The 25,520-nt window shown below is 35.2% G+C and overlaps 1 protein-coding gene across 14 annotated transcripts in view; it reads right to left on the bottom strand.

Annotated features, from left to right (window-relative positions):
* MTMR2 (myotubularin related protein 2) overlaps nt 1-25,520 on the bottom strand; it is a 108,021-nt gene that overhangs the window by 3,883 nt on the left and 78,618 nt on the right. For 12 of the 14 annotated variants that reach the window (XM_082409929.1, XM_082409933.1, XM_082409931.1 and 9 more), the window contains 6 exons: nt 23,513-23,662; nt 22,562-22,750; nt 11,587-11,772; nt 8,683-8,889; nt 4,336-4,428; nt 560-673 (listed from right to left, as the gene is read on the bottom strand). In XM_082409929.1, coding sequence (XP_082266055.1) covers nt 560-673; nt 4,336-4,428; nt 8,683-8,889; nt 11,587-11,772; nt 22,562-22,750; nt 23,513-23,662 — 939 coding nt within the window. Of the gene's footprint in view, nt 1-559; nt 674-1,156; nt 1,224-4,335; nt 4,429-6,731; nt 6,806-8,682; nt 8,890-11,586; nt 11,773-22,561; nt 22,751-23,512; nt 23,663-25,520 lie in introns of those variants that run through there. The other 2 variants (XR_014250102.1, XR_014250103.1) reach the window with 2 other exon arrangements.

The raw sequence follows: 25,520 nt of genomic DNA, 5'->3' as shown, positions 1-25,520 counted from the left end.
TTTCTTCTAAATAATATCAACCACTTAAAAGTGGTAACTCTGGGGAAGTGGGGTAACAAATTTTAACTTTCTACTTAATATCTTTTCAGTATTCGAATGTTTTATGGTATTATTTTACAATTAAAAAAAAAAACTAAAATGGCTCATACATATGCAGAATATATTTGGGGAAGTGAGCTGTCCATTCATTCAAATACATTTTTTTTTGCTAATTATATTTTTCTGCACCTGTTTTGATGGTTTTCCATCCTGCGGGAGTAACAGGTACATGGGCACTCCTAAGACTCCACATACTTCAGTTCTCTTTAGGAGACACTGCTTCCTACCCATAAACTCAACTGACAGCTGGCTAGCATGTTCAGCCTTGTGACAGAGGTGCTTTAAAATAGATCAGGTTCAGATGTATGGAAAGAAGCATATTACAGCATATAAAATAAAATATAGCTAAAGGAATCATCCAAAAGAACAACTGTTCAGCTGAAATCCATCAGAGGATGCACTCTAGTAGAGAAAGCACATATTAGGGATACAGGGGGGAGGGTCAGGGCTCATGTTTTACCTCTTTTCCTCTCTGCTGTTCACTGTTACAGAGGAATGTTCCAAACAAACAGCTATATAGGTGGTCCAAAATGGTAATGAGAAAATATTCATTGAATTCAAATGCTGTAGGAAACTGCAAAATCAAACACCACAAACGCACAAAATTATTAAGAAATTTTCTCAAGCATATTCATCCCTGTATACTGGCGGATCCTTTGTAATACTTCTTAAAATTAGGCTAAACAATATTCAAGACTATATATTTCTAAGCCATTATGGTATTATCTGCTTGGTCTTCTGTTCAAATTTATTTTCTGAGAGGATTTTTCCTAATATCTCCTTTTCTTGTACAGTAAGAGTTTGAATGGTCTGATCTTGATGTTTCTGCATCCGTTTATATCAGTTAACCCTCAACTTGAGCCTAATAAATTCTGACTTGTCTTTCTCTGCCAAAAAAGACCATAAGCAACATAGTAAAATGTTTCTTTAAATTTTCAACAACATAGTTTTGTTTTTAGGAATTACACACAAAAAAATCAACGTCTCCAGAATATGTCAGCAATGCACAAAAATAAATTCCAAGGCAGACATGCAGATCATTTAAAAGCCAACCTACTTATCTTTTCAAGGAACATGCACTCAAACCAGGATATCTTGTAATCCAGTACTTTGGCAGCCTCTTTCTAAAAAAAGAAAATTCACTGTCTCTTTAACCTAGGACAAGTGCTTGACTGGATATCTTGCTATTACACAAACAATACAACTTTGGGTGACTGTATCAAGGACCAATAACAGATCCCAGGAAGGAGGGTAAGGGATTTAGTATAATCCTATCCACCTAATGTTTCAAGAATTATTTGAAAGCTTCTATGTAGGACTGTACCATTTATAGGACTGTGAAAAGGAATTCCATGAATATTGGGATTGTGGATTTGGGAAATAAATATTGGTGCCAAATTTTTCTTAGAATGATCCCTACCCCATAGTGGAGGAAAACAGTATGAACTGCATGCAAAAGGCACAGGGAAGAAAACAACTTTGCCTTGAAGTTTCCTAAATTTATAAGCACGGTGACGCGGCAAATTTATCTTCTCAAACAATGTATCTTCTTGAACAATTCATTCTTGAATAATAATTTTTGTGGCTGTGAAGCAAATGAAGCAGGTAATAAAGCACATGCCAACATAAAGCCAATCAATTGTAAGAAACTGTCAAATCCCATTCATTCATTTACAGAACAAATCCCATCTCCTGCACTGTTTTTTTTTTTTTAATTTTTTACTTATTTATTTTTGGCTGCATTGGGTCTTCGTTGCTGCGTGCGGGCTTTCTCTAGTTGCAGCAAGCTGGGGTTACTCTTCATTGCAGTGCGTGGGCTTCTCATTGCAGTGGCTTCTCTTATTGCGGAGCACGGGCTCTAGGCGCACGGGCTTCAGTAGTGGCACGCGGGCTCAGTAGTTGTGGCACACAGGCTTAGTCCACGGCATGTGGCATCTTCCTGGACCAGGGATCGAACCCGTGTCCCCTGCATTGGCAGGCGGACTCAACCACTGCGTCACCAGCGAAGTCCCCCCATCTCCTGTACTGTTACACGCTCTTAACAGCCTTATTTATTAGCCAACCATGAATGCACCCTGACTCATTTTATTACATAGCAAGCCAAAGGAGCTAAGCCTATGATTAGTCTTTCATCTTTGTGGCAAAACTATTATCTCAGTTATGAGAAAATGGCTTAATCAGTGAGCATTTCCTCACAACAAAACTAAAATAGCATTATTTTAGAGCATTATTTAAATAGAGTACTAACTGCTGCTGTTGTTTTTAAAATTCTGAGCAGGAGGAATATTTTGCCTCCTTACATGTTTAAAATCTAAAGGGCCCTTTATCAACTGCTTCCTGATCCCAGGACTGAGGGGATGAGGATGAGGGCAGAAGGAGATGTAGAATCTGGCTAATTACATTACTGGTCCCATTTTAACAAATTTGCTATTTAAATCTCTGCACATTCAATTATTCATAAAACTGATGATTGCCAATAAACATTATGACTATCTAACACATTCAATGCTCAGGAAGAAAATATCATACAGAAAAATATAAGCAGACATTTACAATAAAGACTCACAACTATAGGGGTGTTTTAAGTTCTATCAATGAAACACAAGATTAAACTGGTATTACATTATTTATTAACTTAAGCTCAAAATTAGAGTTAAATTGCTTTTAGATATACAGCATATAAAAAGTTAACACAACTACTAAGAAAGAAATGCATTTGTCATGTACTCTTCTATGTGAACAATTGGTAAATGTGACTGATTTTGTTTTTCTAACAAATATACCAGAACTAATAGTTCACACACATTGCTCCCTTCAAGGTATGTTCCCCAGAAAGCAGTACACTTAACCATCAATGATGACTTTGTAGTCCTTTGATATGGCATATTTGATTTTTGCCAACATTGTCAAATATTACTTAAAGATTGATAATGGTCAAAAGTAGGTCCTATTGTTTTTGGTCAAACACCCAAAAAAAAAAAAAAGAAAAAAAAAGGATTGATAAGGCTTTGTAATAGCTAATATATCGAACACTATCTCAAAGGCAGTTCCAAAGGAAAAATTCAAACCTACTCCAAGAAGCAGTAAACATTATTAAACTAATAAGCATGTTGTATCTCCCTTCCCCCCAACACGCCAAGGGCCTAATTTGTAGAACAAAACTGAATTGTATACACATTTGCACCACATGTGTTAAAATACCAGCCTCAACAAACGGTAGTCATATCTATTACAACACTTCATTTAAGACAGCAGGTTTCAAAACAAATCCACCCAAATTGAAATGCTTATGGGGGAAAAATATTCGATATGTAATTAATGTATTTCACTTGAGGATCACCATTTTTCTCTTAATGAAATAAAGAGTATTTTATTGAAGCTAGAACACAATCCTAAAGCCAAGCAGAGCCAGCAACTGCCCTACTTTATATTCCTGTGGCAGTCTAATGAAAAACCAACCAGGCTCCCAGTTGTGTGAGGTCTAATAAAACTCTTGGATAAATAATTAACTGAAAAAAAAAAATTAACTGATACACCAATGAACTGTATCTAACTTTTGGGTTCTGAGATTATTTTTCCTGAGTTAAACATTTTTAAGACACCAGTTCCTTGCCTCATTAGTGAAGTGATCCCATAATAAATCAGGTGTTTTTCAATCTCCTCTGGTATCTTTCCAAAAGACTAAATCTATTTACAGTAATATTTCAAATCATTTGCTAGAATGTTGACGGATTAAGTCTAAAAAAACAATCTCTCTCTCTCTCCATACCTAAAAACAAAAAGAACTGAATCTATTACATACATACCTTGCCATAATTTCCATCTAAATACATTTTTCCATCAAAAGTGCTTAAAACAGGATTTCATTTCGCTTGAGTTACCTAGCCTATTTCATTTCTTTACCTCCTTTAGCAACGTACAGATGAGTTTCTGGGTGAATATAAAGCCATTATTTAACACTACTTGTCCAAAACAAAAGAGGAAACCTCTCAGGGGTTATTATCAATGCCATGCATTGAAATGCTAATGGAATCAAATTGTCAGGTGTTTAATACTACCTCCAAATAATATCCTTTAACTTAATTCATAATGTAATAATAGGTAATAGTTCTAGTACCTAGAAAACTTATAAGAATTTCCATTTTACATGAAATGTAAGATAATCAGTGATCAAATCCAACTCTGACTGGACAGCTTAAAAGAGAGATGTAAGAATGGATATCCCAGATAAATTACCTGTCTTGTCATTTGCCAGACACAGTCAATAAACTGAAGAAAAACAGGTGATCTGTCTGCATCTGCATGGTTCTTGTCTCCATGGCCAAGTCTCTGAAGCAAAGAATGAAATATTACATGAGCTTTGTGGGATTTTTCAGCTTTTAATGAAAGTAATTTTATTTTCCAAGAAAAGTAATATTTGCTCAATACTTTTAAAAATTCAGAAAATCTTTTTAAAAGGGCACTGCAAGGAAAATAGAAATCACCATAATCCCACCAAGCAGAAATCTCTATTAACATTTCAATGTGCAAACTGCCAGGTTATTTCCTAACATGAGACACTTGTAACAGGAATTACAACTCAGTTTAATAAATAACACTCAGATCCTAAAAGGCTGATAATGGGACACAGAAGCAGTCAGACCTCAGAGCCCAGATTTTTCTTCTGGAGATTTATTTTGCCCTGAATATTAACAGTTCCTTGTACACTAGCTTCAGGAAGCACCCTTCTCCTTTAACACCTTGGCCAGTGCATGAAGGGGACCTGCTGCATCTGAGCTCCAGACTGTCTTTCAAAAAGAATTACATTAGCACAATCTTTGAAAACTTTTAAAAAATGCTTGACATCTCCCCTCAAGCATGCTCTCACCTACTTTCTCAATTTTTTTTTCTCCTCTGAGGACTTCTGCCCCCAATGACTGAGATAAACCTCTACTCTGTACCCTAAAACAGTGATTCTAAAAGTATGGTCCACAGAATTCCGGCAGCAGGGCAGGTCTGTGAGTTCAAAACTATTTTTATAATATTACTAAGACACGTTTTGCCTTTTTCAACGTGTTGACATTTGCACTAATGGTGTAAAAGTGCTGAAGGATGAAAACTTTTGGTACCTTAGGAGGAATCAGGAAGCAAGGCATTGAAATCAATCTATACTAGCAGTTATTATATTCTTCCCTGCCAAACACTTGCAGTTAAAGAAGAAAAAAAAAAAAAAAAAAGCCAATCTCTTAAGCCAGTTTCCTTGATGAAGCAGTAAAAATTATTAACTTTATTAAATCTCCCCAATTGAGTACAAATTTTTTAAGTATCCTATTAACAAAATGGGAAATATACATAATATGCTTCTGCTGCAGACTTAAGTAGGATGGTAGGAAACACGGCTTTTTCATGGAACATCATTTTGACTTGAAAGAACAATATATGAACTATGATTATTAAGACTTGAATATCTTGCAGACATTTTTTTGAAAATGTACAAAAGTGACTACGTCACTTCAAGGAAAACAATGGACAGTATTTGTTACCCATGACACAATTCAAGTTTTTGAGTGAAAATTAGATTGGGGGAAATTTTTATATGCTACAATGAGTTTGATAATACTTTTCTGATAAAATCAGTAGCGGTATTAACAAATGTGACTATATGACATTATATAATGAAATGCATTAATATTGGAAGGGCTGTGTAAATCAGTAAGCCAGTATTTTCCAAATTACCAACACTTGATGTTACAAAACCATGCATGGGTAAGAGATCTATTTATTCAAAGTGCAAGACAGACCAAAGGAATTTAATAGAACAAACAACGAAAAATTCATTGAGTTAGTTTTGGATTCCACATTACAATTAACTGCTAAGAAACTACCATTTGTCGAGTTTTGGCACAGTATCAAAGAAAAATATCCACAATTCCCTGAAAAAAATTAAAATACTCTCTATTTTTCAACCTACATATCTGTGTGTGGTCAGATTTTCCTCATTTCTTCAACCAACAGAACATATTGCAACAGATTGAATGCAGAAGGAGAAATGAAATTCAGCTATCTTCTATTAAGCCAGACATTAAAGAAATTTGCAAAAAATGTAGAATAATGCCACTCTTCTCATTAAACTTCTTTATTTGTTTTGGAAAATACAGTTATTTTTCTTTAAAATGTTATTTATGTTAATATATAATAGTACTATGGTTTGAATGTTTGTGTTCCCCAAAATTCACATGTTGAAATCCTAATGCCCAGTGTGATGGTATTAGGAGCTAACTAGGTCATGAGGGTGGAACCCTCATGAATGGGATTAATGCTCTTATCAAAAGAGACCCCACAGAGGCCCCAGCCCTCTTCCACCATTCAAGAACACAGCAAAATGTTGGCAGTCTGCAACCCGGAAAAGGGCCTTCACCAGAAGACCATGCTGGCACTCTGAACTTGGACTTCCAGCCGTCAAAACTGTGAGAAATATAGCCGTCCAAACGGACTAAGAAAACAGATTTATTTCTTTAAATAATATTTAAATTTTTAAAATTTAATTTCTAATATGGTAAATACTGATAGATATAAACAAAGATCTTTCAGGTCATCAATAATTGTTAAAAAAGGAAAGAGGTCCAGAAATCAAAAAGTTTGAGAATCATTACCCTGTATTAACCATGTGAGCATACCCTCTTGATCAGATGTCCTTTAACTGTCAAATTCTGCTTTCAGATAACAACTAAGGGGGAAAAAATGGAGTAGGTAACCAGAGTCAACAATTTAGGAATCCACTGCAACTTCAAACAGTTTGAAATATTTATGATTTTGGTTACATTTACATGAACACGTACAGCTCTGGCTGACTAAAACGTCATTCTTTTTTTTCTAATGGTCTTTTCATGGTAAGTACATTTTATAGAGAACGGAAAAACATGAGCTATTTGAATAGATACTCCAGATGACCAATTTTATTTAACAATTCAAGTTCAAAAGAGCAGACTACCTTAAATGTCCATTTCTTGCAAGTTTTTTTATAAACACTGCTGGTAGCTACTGGATACTAACGGTTAACATTAGAGACAGCATCTGAGCAAACGTATTTCAGAAAGTCTTTCAGCTAATCCAGGAAAATGCTGCCAAAAATCACACTCTCAGGGGCTTCAAGGCCTCTGAACAATCTTAACTCTCATCTCCATGATTTTCTAAACCTGCCCCTCCCTCGACTCTACTCCAGCCACACTCAGTCCCACCCAGACATTTGCTCACCCTGCTCCTCTTTCCTGGGAAAATATTCCTGCTCCTCACTCTCTAAATTCTATGATTACAACCAACATATACCATGGATGGGCGTACATGAGAACCAAGACCTACAAGGTAACTGTTCTCAAGTTTGCTGATTCCAAATTTAGTGTTTAGCAGAAACACAGATAAAAACCACTTGAATGTTTATTTAATTAAAAGCTACATGAATCTAAAGTATGTTGTAACAAAAAGCAAATACAAAAGCACAGCATCCTTTAAAAGGGACATAATAACCCCATTCCTCTATTTTAGGAACTACTACAGTTTTGGGTACCACACTTGTAGAAAGCCATGAGCAAAGTCCAGAGGACAAAGGGGAGGGTGAGGGGATTAGGATGAGAAAAGACTGAAGAAAACGGACGTTTTGCCAGAACTGAGGATTATGACTGACACAGGAAGACAGCTACTTTCAAATATTTGCAGGGCTACCTTATTTGGATTAGTAGTCATATTTGTTCTTCTTATCTCCAAAGTGGAATGTAAGAAAATGAGAAGTAAATTTTAATTCACTATGAAGAAAAAGTTTCTAGTAGGTAGACTTTCTTCAGTGACACTGGACAGCCTCAGGAAGGGACTTGCTGCTTATTTCTGGAGGTGTTAATGAAGAAACCAAACAACCATTTCACGGGACACCAGAGAAGACATTCAACAGTTAATGCCTGGACTCTGAGGCCCTTCCAACTTTTAGATTTGATACGAATGACAACATCAAAATAAATTTTAAGTCATATAGAGGGCACAAAAATTTGTCATTTCCATAAAACTAACTGCAATACTTTCCATATATATGGTCATTAAGAAGGGTAATGGAAAAGCTATTTTATTCCCAACTCTAAATTAAATTATTTTTTCTCCGTTATTTCTTTTAGTCCCAGTCTAAATTGTTTTAGACCCTGATCCTGTGTGAGTAGTGCTACTTTGTAGGGCTACTTTAAATTAAGAATAATAGGCCAGTCTCGCGTTTTTTTAAGTTTACAGGAAAAGCTAGAAGCGCCCTGTAGCTCCATAACAGTCCATGCTGCTCTGAACTGTCATTTGAAGGTGGAAGTCACAGAAGGGTATCTCCTATTCCCGATAGAGAGTATGGAAGAAACTGGGCCAGATGCCTGACAAACAGCTAACCCTGGCTCCAGACTGCAGAGCCACAGCAGGATAACCTACTGCTTCCAAAACAAGCCCAAAGTTCTCGTGGGAAGTTTACCCATTAGAACAAAGGATCAGATTTAGACGAATACCTAGTGAGTAAAGGCATGATTTTCACACGCCTTACGTGAGATGCATATATGATACACTGAGTCACGGTTCTTTACTCACAAGCTGAAATCGATGTCCAAAGCTTAGCCACTCTTTTTCCACAAGGACTTCAAATCCTCGGATGGTTCGGTAGTATCCATCCAACATGAGCATGGCCAGGGAGGTCAGCTGAGCTGTGCGATCCCAGCCATCACTGCAGTGGACTACCACAGACGTCTTTCCTGACTCTACTTTGTCAGCAATCCTAAGAGCCCCTGCGAGAATAAGCTGCAAACAGATTTTTTAATTAATTTTTTAAAAAATTAAATGCTTCCTTCCTCAAAATTTACTAATAGAGTTTTGTTTAGAGATGACTGTCTCAATATCATGTGGAGAAAAAAAATCAGTCCCTTCCCTAAAAAGAATTTTTGTGAATGGTAGAAGATACATAAATTTTGCTTTTAAAACTAAAAAAAATCTCATAAATGCAGACTCCTATTAATCCGCACAATGAAATATTCAAACAAAAGGTGCCTTTGAGTTCTAAACAAATCAAAAATATGAGTAGGAGGAAAGAAGGATTAAGTTCTAAAGAGATTAAGTTCTAAAGAGATCTATTTCTGAGAATCTTCAAATATTCCATCATCCATTTAAATAAAAATAATACACCAACTTTAGTCTCACCTGTTATTTTAAAACAATGATGCTTAACCAAATTAGAATATGAAAGCAATAAAGCTGGATATTTTAAAATATTCTACAGCTTCTATAGCATTTTATATACATCATATAGCACACAGCAAGCACAGTATAAAACTTCAGAGTAAGCTGCTTTTTTTGTATCTGTATGAATGGAAAATTCTGATCAGACCAATATATTACCATGTCAATTTAACTGGTATCTAAAATAATTTCAGGGTTTTTTTTAAATATGCAGAGACTCTGCAAAATAATTTACCTTTTCTGAAGCTGATCTTGAGTTAAAACTAGACAGAATTAGATGTAACCAAAAAAGAAACACAAAGTATGATATCCTTTAAAATGAACAATATAGCCACATTTTTCTCTGCAATGGCCAAATCATACTTAAAGAACAGCATGATTACACAAACATAGATAAGAAAGAAAAAAAAGATATACTAGGCTTAGAGAATCTCATGATGACCTCCTTTTGATTATAACCGTAGGCATATTCTGGAAGTGAGGTACTCTGAAGCAATCTCAATCTTGACTATGCATCAGAGTCATTTGTGAGCATTAAAAAAAACAAAAACAAACACCTGGTCCCCATTCTCCACTAATCCTAAGTCACTATTTTAAATAACTTCTACCTATAATTCAAATGTATATCCAAACTTACACATCACTGACCCAAAGGATTAAAACAGCTGGAGAGTTAAGACTGACAAGAAAGAGTTATCCCAAAGTGGTCACCTTCATTGACTGATTGATTCATTCCTTCATTCAAAAGATAAACATTTACGGAGTCCCCTACCATGTGGCAGGCACAGCTCAAGGTGTTGGAAATAGAGCAGCAAACAGAACAAAGTGCTGGCTTAACGAAGTTTACATTCTACTTAGGTGAGGCCAGCCAGGTGCAAATAAAGAAAGAAATATACAGTGGGTCAGAGGGCAGTAAGTGAAGAAGCACCATCTAGGTCTAGGGAGTGCTGGCAGAACTGCTATTTTATATGGAGTGGTTGGGAAAGGCATCTTTGAGAAAGTGATATTTGAGCAGAGATTTAAAGAAAGTAAGTGGGTAAGCCTTGCAGGTGTGAGGACTGGGGTAGGAGAAAGTGGTCCAGACACAACTGCACCTCTTAAACTTCTAAGGAAACTTATTTCGGTTATAGCCAGATTTTTGGAGAGAATGTTGTACCTGCTAAAAATTGACCTGGAACTTACAGAATGCTGCAATTTATGTTAGTTCTGAATCAAGTCCTATGGTTTGCTACTTATACATCATACAATGTAATAGATGGTCCCATGACCATGCTCTTTAACAGAAGAGTGTGTATACACTTTGCTACATTCAAGCTTCTGTGTTTCTAGAAGAGAAACAGTAATCAAAATAGTCTATAATTGTCATTAGGTCAATTTAGCTTTCAATTCTGTCTTAGTTTTAGAGGATTTAATGTGAGTACAATCTGCGCCTTCTTAACATGAAAAATCTCATTGCCATTTATTTCATAATATGAATATATGTGGTCATATATATTATAGAAATCTATATTTTGGTAAGGTATCTTACTGAGATTCAGATACTATCTGAAAATATTTGTAACTATATTAACTGAAATAACATTTGGTGCTTCAAACATTATATATATTAACATATTAGGCAAGCTAGGGTTCACATGGTCGTCTCCAAATCATTTAGCATTCAAATGGTATCCTTCATTTAACTACTTCACCTCATGTGCCTGACCAGAATGGTTTTCACAAGCCATGCAACAATTATTTACTGAGTGCTTTATTCATATCATACAGTGCTGCCCTGGCTCCTGAGAGGACAAAGAAGAAATATGATTTAGCCTGTCCTACTCTCCATGAATTAGCAATATATGTTGGGTGACACATAAAAGTAATTAAATCAAGTGCATGGTAACACCTGATTAGCTGGAAAGAAAAAGTAAAGTGAAAAGTTCAGAAAAAATGAAAACGAATGCAATCTGGGAAGACTTTATGGAAGAAATGAAATATGAGCTGGGATCTGAAGGATTGGCAGAATTCAGACAGGATGGGAAAGAGAGGGAAAAAAAGAAGTACAACTGACCCAAATGCATAATATAGAAAACTAATTCATTCAGGCACCAAAACTTAAAAGTAGTTCTAATTATCAAAGCAGTTATCAATTTTTCACTGTTTAAAAAGGTATTTTCATCTTGATTTCAATTGTAAGAAAAGAGCCAACATAGACAAAAGGGCAGAGAAAGTCCTTGTTTGATATTCTATGATAGTTTAAAGAAATAATAACATACCCACCTTAATATGTTCTAGCCAGTGAGTAGACTCCAAGTTAGACAACCAGTGGGTCTCCTCAATGTTGGGGTACACAATCTCCTTAAGTTTTCGTAAAGATTCTCTCATAACATGGATATTGTGGATATCTAGAAAAACTAGTTCTGCATTTTGATAGGCATCTTCACTTTCATAACCTCCACCTTTTGCCTGGAAAAAATAAAGCAAACATCACAGGAAATCATAAATGAATGCACATCCATTGTAATGTTGACATCCCCAAGAATGCCACAAAATATCCAAAAGAATCAAAGATGACATGCATTACTGATGGATAGGAAAACTCCATGCGAAAATGTGGCTGGCTCAAGGCAACTTAACACAACCACGCTCTATCACATGTTCTTCATGAAACAAGAATATACTCTCACCCTGACTTCCTTTTGTTGTTATTATTAAAATTATATGTGATAACAAATATGAAGGTAAAATTTCCCTATCCATATTTCAAGTCCTACTCAAACATAATTTCATAAAGAAGACTGAAGTCACCAGACTAGCAAGCTCCATGTGCAGGGACATCTGTCTAGTTTACCCCCGGCTCATGCTTCTTCACCTCCCTTCCTCTTCACCTCATTTTAATCTTAATATTTGCAAAGTGCTTTGCAATCATAGTGACTGGCTTCTATTATAACCACACAACTACTATTAAACAAAAAGAACAAGTATAAAAGCACAGAGTACTATAGTATAATACTATCACTATTTTCAAAGATGTAAATCTACAAGTACAGAACAGAATGAGAAATATTTGGTGTTCACAATAAGCTATGGCTGGAGAAATAAATTTTTCTGGATTGAATATTTCTCTATTTTAAGAATAAAATATTCTCCTACCTTATGTATAAAATATACATCCTGTCTTATGTATAAAATCATGCTTCTTAGAGCACTAATGGAAAAAAAATTAGGAAGATACAGGAGCAGACACTGTAGTTATACAAAATTAAGAGATTACACCTTTGAAAACAACAAAACTCACCTCTTAACCAACAACAAATTACCAAAGGAAGTTCAAGTTTCCTTTCTGACACTGATAGTCTGGGAAATAGTCTGGAGTTAAGAATGATACAGGTACAAAATTAACAGTGTTTCATTAGGTACCTGTTAACAATGATTACTTCTGGAGAGTGGGGATAGGACAGGCAAGGGGTAAAGGGACGTTCAAATTTGTTGCAACAAATCCTAGAAACATGGCAGTAATAGCAACTACACAGAACCTGTCACAAAAACACACAGAATGAAAATGCTCTGGAATCAGATAGTTATACAACTTTATGAATAGAATAAAAACACTGAAATACATACTTTAAAAGAGTGCATTTTATGGCATGTGAATTATATTTCAACATAAGTGATATTTTTAAAAATAGAGCAACTAGATAGTAAAACCAAAAACACAAAAAAATCATTCAAGACAGAACTGGAGGACAAAGCATTCCATCAAACCCCAAAACCACCAATAGTCACAAGATCTAGATGCTATCAGCGAATGTGTGAAGGAACAAATGGATATAAGATGGACCGGAGAACAAGAGATTCACAAGAGAGTCTTATAATTTGTAGTGTTTGTTCTGCTTCCTTGTTTTAGCTTTCTTCCTCCAGAACTACAGTAAAGAACAACAGATCAATCTAAGAAGTACCACTGAAACCAAGAAGGGTTCTGTCCAGTCTAACAGCCAAGTTATTAGAGAAACTCAGAAATGAAATGAGACTTGGGAACAAATTAGAAATAAAAGAAAAAAAAATCAGAAATAAAGACTAAATTAGAAGAAACTCAAGAGCAAACAAATACAATGGATATTAAATTAAAAGAAATAGACAGTGAAAAGCAAAATATAAAACCAAAACAGAAATAGAAAGCATAAAAAGGATTCAAGAGAAAGTGGCAAATGATGAAGATAGGCAAAGAAGAGCCAGCACAGGAGTAACAGGAGTCCAGAAGAAGCAAGCCATACATGGAAATGAAACAAATACTAAGAACTATGATTAAAGAAAACATTCATGAAATTTTTAAATTGGAAATTACCAATCAAAATAGCATACATGCATACTTGATAATATAGACCCAGAACACAAAACATGAAGACATATTCTGGCAAAATAACTGGACTTCAAAGAAAAAGAAAAAACAAAATCTTTCACAAATCCAAGTAAAAAGAGTGACTTAAAAGGAAAGGAAATTTAGTTTATCATCAGACTTTGAAACTTTATGCCAAAAAAAGGCAACATATTTAAGACATTCAATAAAATCAAATGTAAGCCAGGAATTTTATGCCCAGCAAAACTAACTCAAATATAAAGGACATAAAGCTGCTATCAGCATACAAATACTCAGAATATAGTTCTTATGAGCCTTGCTGAAATATTTACAAGAGAACAACTCCAGACAAAAGAAAAAGACCAGAAAGACATCCATATAAGAATTGGTTGCCAGCACAAAATATTTAGCTACTTGTAGAAGTCAGAAGTAAAAGGCAAAAAGTATGTGTACAAAAGGGAGACTATGTAAAGACTACACATGCTCTGATGACGTAAATACAATTCATTTTAAAATGGGAGCAAATGGAAAAAAATTTAACTTTTCAGTAAATGTACTGGTGATGATACTATTAATACTGTTATTCTAAGACCATAGTAGGATAAAGCAAATGAGTAATTATGTAGCATACTAATGTTATTATCCCCTCTGTCTTTGAGAATCGGAATTTCTGGTGTGGAAGAAAGGAGATACGCATGTAATTTAGAAGAAGTTATGTAAAAACTCGAGCACTGACTTTAAATTGAAAGCACCAGTATGAACTCATGAGGTATAATACTTTATCTTTAAAAACATATAAACAAACGTTTCCAAGCTCTATCCACTGAAAAGACTTAGAAATTAGACCAACCCAGTAGCAAATAATTATCCTTAGCACCCAGATTATGGTTTGAAATACCACTTCTTACTAACAGAAACCAGAACTTCTTAGAGAAATGGCTATTCTAAGCCTGTGGCAGGAAACATACAAGATTTCCTGATGAGTCTGGTATACCTTGTCATACCAGATAGCAAAGATTATTATGGTTATGTCAAAAGAACTCAGGAGATAACTTGAAAGGTGTCCCTCAGACCAAAGGTGGGAATATTTTTTTTTCAAAAAAAAAAAAAATACCATCTGCAATGAATTAGAAATTGTTGACTACATATAAATACATGCATTCATAATGACCCTTAAAAAAATTAGTCACCCTCATGGGATGGTAGGGAGTAAATTCATTATTGGGAAAACTGATAAATAAGGAAAAAGAATCAAGCATTTATCCTGGCTTTCTTATATGAACTGAACTGCTGGTTAACCAAAATTTAGATAAGAGAAGGCGTTTCTTTACAGAAAGAGTTCAACTAAGCTGAAAAGGAAATCATGAAATTAGAATATCACCATTTCTGCAACCCCAGTGAATTAATACATCTCGGTACTGAGCATGAACAGCTGCTGATATCCCAAAAAGAAGAATCAGCCACAAATTATGTGCCTCCTGATATATCCCCTATAGCCTTGCAAAAGGAGTTGAACCTGAATCTGAATAAACCTCTGAATTCATGTGAAGGAAATTCAGAGAACAGAAGAAAGTTGAACCATACCATAATACAATTGGCAAAATCTGCACTGTGGAAAACTCTACAATAAAATATATTGGAGTGAAGGAGGGAGGGAAGGAGAAAGGAAAGGCAAGGGGAAGACTGTAGATGAAGAGAGACTTAAAAGACATATCAAATACAATACTTGAAAAGGCAAGGCTAAGAGTCTAGAGATGTATACACTTCAGTAATAAAAGTATAAAGTAATGTAAGAAGACTACTGTAAAAGTTAGGATAGTGGTTACTCTTAGCAGGGGTAGAAGGTAAATTTAATTGCGGTAGGGCACACATGGAAGACTTAGTGGCTAGTACAGTTTTAATTCTTGGTATGGCTCATGGTGCAAAAGCAGTTGTCATATTCACACTGACAAAGCTATAAAAAATGTTCTTACTATGAAGGTAAAAAAATACTTGTTGCAACAAGGATGTATACTTTTGCAAATTTTAAAAGGGAGATGGTGGGGAGACTGGGTGAAGGTAGTAAAAAAGGGCAATCTTCCAGTTAAAAGATAAGTAAGTAGTGGTGATGTAATGCACAACATGATGACTATAGTCAACAATACTACATTGTATATTTGAAAGTTGCTAAGAGAGTACACTGTGAAAATTCACAAGGAAAAAAATGTAACTGTGTGAGGCGATGGATGTTAAATAAACTTAGGGGGTGATCATTTCACAATATATGCATATATCAAATCATTATATTGCACATCTTAAACTTACGCACTTTTCTATGTCAATTATATCTCAATAAAATGGCAGGAAAAAATATATCAAGCTGGTAAACTAACCTTCCTGAAGAATGCTGGCAATATGTAACAAAACTTTTAAAAATATGCATACTTTAAACTATGATATAGTAATGGTATATCTACGAAACTAGTTTATGGAAATAAAGATGCCAACAAAAGATACTTATTTTAGCTATATTTAAAATACTAAATACTTAAACACCTAATATTAGAAGAATGATTAAGTGCACAATGATAGAGCTGTATGATGAGCACTATTAAAGTTATTTCAGGAATATTTCATGAAAAGAAATAATTCATGTAAAGAGGAAAAACAATGAAAAATAACAATACATAAATGCACAGAACGGTGGGAGAAAATATATCAAAGACTGGTGATTATAAGCGATTTTTATTTCTTTGCTTTGTCTATGCCTTCCTAGATTTTTGTTGTCTATTACATATCAGAAAAATGTCCCAATAGATAAACTATATCAGAGTCTTTTAAAAAAAGAGAGATTTCCGTAGTGAAATACACATGGGAATGACTTAAAAAATAAGACGACACCAAGACACATGTTAATCAAACTATCAAAAACTAAATACAAAGAAAAAATATTAAAAGCAGCAAGGGAAAAACAACAAATAATATACAAGGGAATCCCCATAAGGTTAACGGCTGATCTTTTGCAGAAACTCTGCAAGCCAAAAGGGAGTGGCAGGACATATTTAAAGTGATGAAAGGGAAAAGCCTACAACCAAGATTCTCTACCCAGCAAGGATCTCATTCAGATTCAATGGAGAAATTAAAACCTTTACAGACAAGCAAAAGATAAGAGAATTCAGCACCACCAAACCAGCTTTGCAACAAATGCTAAAGGAACTTCTCTATGCAGGAAACACAAGAGAAGGAAAAGACCTACAATAAACAACCCAAAACAATTAAGAAAATGGTAATAGGAATATATATATTGATAATTACCTTAAAAGTAAATGGATTAAATGCTCCAACCAAAAGACATAGACTGGCTGAATGGATACAAAAACAAGACCCGAATATATGCTGTCTACAAGAGACCCACTTCAGACCTAGGGACACATACAGACTGAAAGTGAGGGGATGGAAAAAGATATTCCATGCAAATGGAAATCAAAAGAAAGCTGGAGTAGCAGTTCTCATACCAGACAAAACAGACTTTAAAATCAAGACTATTACAAGAGACAAAGAAGAACACTACATAATGATCAAGGGATCAGTCCAAGAAGAAGATATAACAATTGTAAATATTTATGCATCCAACATAGAAACACCTCAATATGTAAGGCAAATGCTAACAGCCATAAAAGGAGAAATCGACAGTAACACAATCATAGTAGGGGACTTTAACACCCCACTTTCACCAGTGGACAGATCATCCAAAATGAATAAGGAAACACAAGCTTTAAATGATACATTAAACAAGAGGGACTTAACTGATATTTATAGGACATTCCATCCAAAAACAACAGAATACACTTTTTTCTCAAGTGCTCATAGAACATTCTCCATGATAGATCATATCTTGGGTCACAAGTCAAGCCTTGGTAAATTTAAGATAATTGAAATTGTATCAGGTATCTTTTCCGACCACAAGGCTATGAGACTAGATATCAATTACAGGAAAAAATCTGTAAAAAATACAAACACATGGAGGCTAAACAATACACTACTAAATAACCAAGAGATCACTGAAGAAATCAAAGAGGAAATCAAAAAATACCTAGAAACAAATGAAAATGAAAACACGAACACCCAAAACCTTTGGGATGCAGCAAAAGCAGTTCCAAGAGGGAAGTTTATCGCAATACAATCCTACCTCAAAAAACAAGAAGAATCTCAATAAACAACCTAACCTTACACCTAAAGCAATTAGAGAAAGAAGAACAAAAAACCCCCAAAGATAGCAGAAGGAAAGAAATCATAAAGATCAGATCAGAAATAAATGAAAAAGAAATCAAGGAAATGATAGCAAAGATCACTAAAACTAAAAGCTGTTTCTTTGAGAAGATAAACAAAATTGATAAACCATTAGCTAGACTCATCAAGAAAAGAAGGGAGAAGACTCAACTCAACAGCATTAGAAATGAAAATGGAGAAGTAACAAGTAACACTGCCGAAATACAAAAGATCATGAGAGATTACTACAAGCAACTATATGCCAATAAAATGCACAACCTAGAAGAAACGGACACATTCTTAGAAAAGCACAACCTTCCGAGACTGAACCAGGAAGAAACAGAAAATATAAACAGACCAATCACAAGCACTGAAATTGAGACTGTGATTAAAAATCTTCCAACAAACAACAGCCCAGGACCAGATGGCTTCACAGGCGAATTCTATCAAACATTTAAAGAAGAGCTAACACCTATCCTTCTCAAATTCTTTCAAAATATAGCAGAGGGAGGAACACTCCCAAACTCATTCTACAAGGCCACCATCACCCTGATACCAAAAGCAGACAAAGAGGTCACAAAGAAAGAAAACTACAGGCCAATATCACTGATGAACACAGATGCAAAAATCCTCAACAAACTACTAGCAAACAGAATCCAACAGCACATTAAAAGGATCATACACCACGATCAAGTGGGGTTTATCCCAGGAATGCAAGGATTCTTCAATATACGCAAATCAATCGATGTGATAAGCCATATTAACAAATTGAAGGAGAAAAACCATATGATCATCTCAATAGATGCAGAGAAAGCTTTTGACAAAAGTCAACACCCATTTACAATAAAAACCCTCCAGAAAGTAGGCATAGTGGGAACTTACCTCAACATAATAAAGGCCATATATGACAAACCCACAGCCAAATCGTCCTCAAAACTGAAACCATTTCATCTAAGATCAGGAACAAAACAAGGTTGTCCGCTCTCACCATTATTATTCAACATAGTTTTGGAAGTTTTAGCCACAGCAATCAGAGAAGAAAAAGAAATAAAAGGAATCCAAATCGGAAAAGAAGAAGTAAAGCTGTCACTGTTAGCAGATGACATGAGAATACATAAAGAATCCTAAAGATGCTACCAGAAAACTACTAGAGCTAATCAATGAATTTGGTAAAGTAGTAGGATACAAAATTAATGCACAGAAATATCTTGCATTCCTATACACTAATGATAAAAACTCTGTAAGAGAAATTAAGGAAACACTCCCATTTACCACTGCAACAAAAAGAATAAAATACCTAGGAATAAACCTACCTAAGGAGACAAAAGACCTGTATGCAGAAAACTATAAGACACTAAGGAAAGAAATTAAAGATGATACAAACAGATGGAGACATATACCATGTTCTTGGATTGGAAGAATCAACATTGTGGAAATGACCCTACTACCCAAAGCAATCTACAGATTCAATGCAATCCCTATCAAACTACCCATGGCATTTTTCACAGAACTAGAACAAAAAATTTCACAGTTTGTATGGAAATACAGAAGACCTGGAATAGCCAAAGCAATCTTAAGAGAGAAAAACGGAGCTGGAGGAATCAGGCTCCTGGACTTCAGACTATACTACAAAGCTACAGTAATCAAGACAGTATGGTACTGTCACAGAAACAGAAATATAGATCAATGGAATAGGAGAGAAAGTCCAGAGATAAACCCACGCACATATGGTGACCGTACTTTTGATAAAGGAGGCAAGAATATAAAATGGAGAAAAGACAGCCTCTTCAATAAGTGGTGCTGGGAAAACTGGACATCTACACCTAAAAGAATGAAATTAGAACACTCCCTAACACCATACACAAAAATAAACTCAAAATGGATTAAGGACCTAAATGTAAGGCCAGCCACTATCAAACTCTTAGAGGAAAACATAGGCAGAACACTCTTTGACATAAATCACAGCAAGATCCTTTTTGACCCACCTCCTAGAGAAATGGAAATAAAAACAAAACTAAACAAATGGGAGCTAATGAAACTTAAAATCTTTTTGCACAGCAAAGGAAACCATAAATAAGATGAAAAGACAACCCTCAGAATGGGAGAGAATACTTGCACATGAAGCAACTGACAAAGGATTAATCTCCAAAATTTACAAGCAGCTCATGCAGCTCAGTATCAGAAAAACAAACAACCCAATCCAAAAGTGAGCAGATGGCCTAAATAGACATTTCTCCAAAGAAGATATAAAGATAGCCAACAGACACATGATAGAATGCTCAACATCACTAATCATTTTAGAGAAATGCAAATCAAAACTATGATGAGGTATCACCTCACACCAGTCAGAATGGCCATCATCAAAAAATCTACAAACAGTAAATGCTGGAGAGGGTGTGGAGAAAAGGGAACCCTCTTGCACTGTTGGTGGGAATGTAAATTGATACAGACACTATGGAGAACAATATGGAGGTTCCTTATAAAACTAAAAATAGAACTACCATACCACCCAGCAATCCCACTACTGGGCATATACGCTGAGAGAACTGTAATTCAAAGAGTCATGTACCACAATGTTCACTGCAGCTCTATTTACAATAGCCAGGACAGGGAAGCAACCTAGGTGTCCATCGACAGATGAATGGATAAAGAAGATGTGGCACATATATACAATGGAATATTACTCAGACATAAAAAGAAATGAAATTGAACTATTTGTAGTGAGGTGGATGGACCTAGAGTCTGTCATACAGAGTGAAGTAAGTCAGAAAGAGAAAAACAAATACCATATGCTAACACATATATATGGAATCTAAAAAAAAAAAAAAGGTTCTGAAGAACCTAGGGGCAGGACAGGAATAAAGATGCAGACATAGAGAATGTACTTGAGGACATGGGGAGGGGAAAGGGTAAGCTGGGATGAAGAGATAGAGTGGCATGGACAGATATACACTACCAAATGTAAAACAGATAGCTAGTGGGAAGCAGCCACATAGCACAGGGAGATCAGCTCGGTGCTTTGTGACCACCTAGAGGGGTGGGATAGGGAGGGTGGGAGGGAGGGAGACGCAAGAGGGAGGACATATGGGGATATATGTATATGTATAGCTGATTCACGTTGTTATAAAGCAGAAACTAACACACCATTATAAAGCAATTATACTCCAATAAAGATGTTAAAAAAAAAAAAAAGACGAGGAATGTACATTTTGCTCTACCCCCTTTTCTGCCTTATATGCCTCTCTCCTTCTCTCATCCTAGACAACATCTTAAGTCTCATTCCTGCTAATTCATGGTATAAGGTTTACGGAAGGGAACAAGTCATTTTACTGGAAAAATACATGCCAGTCTCTGGGGTACCGGCTTCATATACACATTGTCTCATTTCTCCTTTAAGGGGAAATACAGTTTAACAGAGAATGTCTGAAATTCACAATGTCCTCAAAACACTAAATAGGACAGAAATAATTAGGTACATGTTCCATAATTTAATTTAAGGATGGTCACCCCAGCACTGTTTATAATAGCAAAAAAAAAAAAAACCAGAAATAACCTAAATATCCAAAAACAATTGGTGTTAATAATTATCATGTTACAGATATTTATTGTCATAGAAAGAAACAGCACCAATTAAAAAAAGGAAGTTGCAATTATCCCATTCTGTCTCAAATATATGTGTGCACGCATCTGCACATAGGTCTGGAAGTATAACCAAGATTTAATGGTGTTTCTCTCTTATTTAGTTATAGGATTTGGGGTGTTTTAGTTTTGGGGGGGCTTTTGGGGTTTTTTTCTGCTTATATGTGAGGTAATTTTTTAAAGCTAAATTATATCTCTTATCTTTCCTTCTCCTATGGTAGATTTTGTCAACTGGACTAGAATTTCTATTTCCACAATGCTAATACTTATTCCACAGCAGAAATCAGGACCACTGCGCCAGCTAACTGCAAGTTTTCAGTCTGAATAGCTTGTACAGGTGGAGAGCTGCCAGAAGAGGGCAGCACTGGTCACTGAGAACACTGCATGATTTCTACAACAGTGCTGTGCAGACTTCTTTTGTCAGTCACAAGCTCAGTTTATTGTCCAGTTTGGAGAAGGGGAAGAGAAACTAGTAATTGATGAATACCTATTTCTTACGTAAGTAAGCAGGATTATGCACTATTTTTTACCAGGTGAGTTTTGTCCCTAAAACAACCCTGTTAGTTATTATGATTCTCATTTCACAAATAAGCAAATTAAAGTTACTAAAAAGATTAAATAACTGACTCCACATTATACTGGGATTGACATGTACACACTGCTATATTTAAAACAGATAACCAATAAGGACCTACTGTATAGCACAGGGAACTCTGATCAATATTCTGTAATAACCTAAATGGGAAAAGAATTTGAAAAAGAATAGATACATTTATATGTATAAATGAGTCACTCTGCTGTATACCTGAAACTAATACAACATTGTTAATCAACTATACTCCAATATAAAATAAAAATTTTTTTTAAAAAGTTATACTATCAAGTAGAAGAGCCAGGATTAGAATCTACATTTTTATCATTGAAAACCCTGAAGTTTTTCTAGTGCTCTGTGGCTCCCACCAAACTCATGAAACTGTAACTATAATCTTAATTACTGGAAGACGATCTCACCTTATTGGCAACAGCATTAACACTTGGCCGGGCGTCAAATATAAACATTTTGTGAGATTGGGCATTGGAGTCCATAATGGCTTGAAGGTATTTTTCATCTTCTTTGCTTCGCTTCCCACTTACCCCTACCATGGGCTGGCTACACCGAGTGATTGTGGCTTGACTTTCAGGATGAATCCATGATAAAACCTTAATGGGGGGAAAAAATGGCAACACACCCTTTACATGCTTCTCTGTTTATAATTCTTCTGAAAACCATTACTCTATAAAACTCTGCTTTCTAACTGGATTCAAAGCCTAGCCATAAAAGGATATACGAGGCTGCTGTGAAAAATCATCACCTTTCTTTCAAGCCAGTTCTGGCATGTGGAAAACTTGGTCTAATTCGTTAATCAGATATTGATTTATGAAAGTCACTGATTATTGGAAGTGTTGTCTCTAGAAAAAAAATACATTAAAAGGGGGCTAAGTAAACCCCACTTTTAAAGTCTGAGTACTGTATCAGCAAAACTGTCCAACTATAAAGTCTTCAGAATCTGAATTTTTGTACCTAAAATTATTTGAGCTATCTTTCTAGAACACAGTAATTCATCATAAATTTGTAAAGTTTTCTTCTTTCTAGGATTTAAAGGAAAAAAGGCATTTATCACCATGACCAAAGATGTATAATAAGATAAAGAAATAGTGAATACAGAGCCAACTTTGTTTTCGAGTTAAGAACCATGCAATTCTGTGCAGCTCTCTAATATCCATCTCAAATCCTCCAGAAAGTCTTTAGTCTACGTCTTTCCTCTGGTTTTAATTTTACTAAATAACTCATTCCCTAATATCCCCAGAGAAGACCTGCTGCTGTAGCTATTTTTAATCCTGCAACCATTCTCCCATTTGTCATCCTCATCATTATGTAAAGTACAAAGCAACGGGAAAGTTTCAGCACAGCTTCACACTTACTGGGATACGGCCCCGTGACCTGAAGGATGCCACTCTCTTTAATTCTTCATCAGGAATATTTGCCGGCACAACCAAGAGGGCAGGGTAGGTATCACAAAGCTCATACCGTTCATTTATCTTTGTTATTCTCCAGCTTTCATTTGGAATTCCCTGCATGTGAAATAAAACATAAGACAAATTACTGCCTAACAAAAATATTTTAAAACATCAGAACAGAAGCCTCCTATTCAACTTCTCTTTTCTCCACTATCTATCACTTAAGTTGTTGGAATAGTTATTGTCTGCCTGTGGTGACCAGGCTTTTAGGATGAGATATTCTAACACAGGGATCTGTGTTCATTTTGGCATTCAATTTTATGTTAATAGATTTATTAAATCATTAAATACTGAATGAGTGTTGGGTCTGTCCTAAGCACATCAAATGAAAAGCAAGGAAACAGTAAGACTGAAAATGTTCTTGTCTTTAAAAAGAACACAATCTCATACAGTTTGACTGGTGAGTGATTCTGTTGCCATTCATCTATACAAAGAAATTTCTGAGGGCAGACACCAAGTGTCCACCAGAATGCTATGTACATGTTTATCACTTACATACCTAAAGTGAATTTTACAGTATTAATAAAATGTTGCTGATGTAAAACATATTAAAAAAAACAAGGAAGTAATGGAAGGCAAAACCAAAAAAAAAAAAAAAGAAGAGGCAAGGGAAACAAAACAATTTTTGAAAAACACACCAATTATTAAACTCATTTGGTCCTTAAATATTTGCCATATTTATAACTAGTATACCACTTCACATATAGGATTACTTAATAAGACACTTTAAAATTTCCATCCTCCATTCCATAGAAAATAAAGCCATTACATTAAATGGCTGGAATTAAGAAAATACATATATTTTTAATTTTATTACCTCTGATAACTCATAATAAACAGAAAAAGACAAAACTGAAAGAAACCAAATTACAGAAAAAAAAATACATTTATTGAGCACCTACTATGTGCAGGCACTATGCCAGCAGCCTTTCTCTCTATCCCTCCCTCCCTCCCCCTCCCGCCCCCCCCCACACACATATTACTGTATTCAGGTTTCATTACTGTCATTTTATAGATGAAGAAATTGTGGCACAAACTGTAACTTGACCAAAGGAAGTTGTCAAGAATTCCATGTACATTCTAAATCTATCCTTTTAATAAAAAAAGTACATTGTGCCTCAAGAAAAATTTTACTATCCTGGTTCACAAAATTGTTATAAATATCTGAAATCAAAGGGCAGGAGGTACTCTCCTTTAAAGGGGTATTTCTAAAGCTGTTGCCGAACACCCAGGAGGATATTAAAATTAGGAAAGGAAAATTCCCTTCCAGTAATCATGTGATAAATATTATCAATAGAGTTTCCACCTATCCCTAGCCAAGGTCTCTCTTCATTAGTGCCTTACATACTATTTACCCCATTTAATTAGCCTGGTCCCAACTTGCTTCCTATGATCTACATCTCTCCTTCCCTCCTGCTTTCCTCAACTTTCTAGATTAACTGTTCAGGTAAGATCCTTACTTATTTCCAGAAATAAAAAAAAGGTTTAAGTAAGAGATGTTTAAAATAAATGTTCATGCTATAATAAAAAATGTACAATGAAAAAAAATGAATTCGTAAGTTTATAGAGGTGGTACTCAACCAAGAAACTTGGATACCACCTCTAACTCTCCCTCACCCTCTACTTCCAATGAATGATTAATTTTTATGATTTTTTTTCTTCCAAAAGTGCCTGAAAAAAGTTTGCACTTCTCTCAATCTTCACTGTCACTTCCCTAATTCAGGCCATTGTCACTTCTCTTCTGTCCCTCCGCAATCCATTCTCCACACTGCCTCAAAATTCTTTTAAGATGCAAAAGTTATCACATCATTCTTCTGCCTAAAAGCTATCAATGGCTACCTATTCCTTTTCACATAAAGTATAGAACCCTTTATGGGACTTAGCAAAGACCTTCACACTCCTGCTTTCCCCA

This window comes from Balaenoptera physalus, assembly GCF_965194825.1.
Source record: "Balaenoptera physalus genome assembly, chromosome: 10".
Lineage (NCBI taxonomy): Eukaryota > Metazoa > Chordata > Mammalia > Artiodactyla > Balaenopteridae > Balaenoptera > Balaenoptera physalus.
The sequence above is the reverse complement of the archived record's forward strand: the minus strand, read 5'-3'. Positions and strand labels throughout refer to the sequence as shown.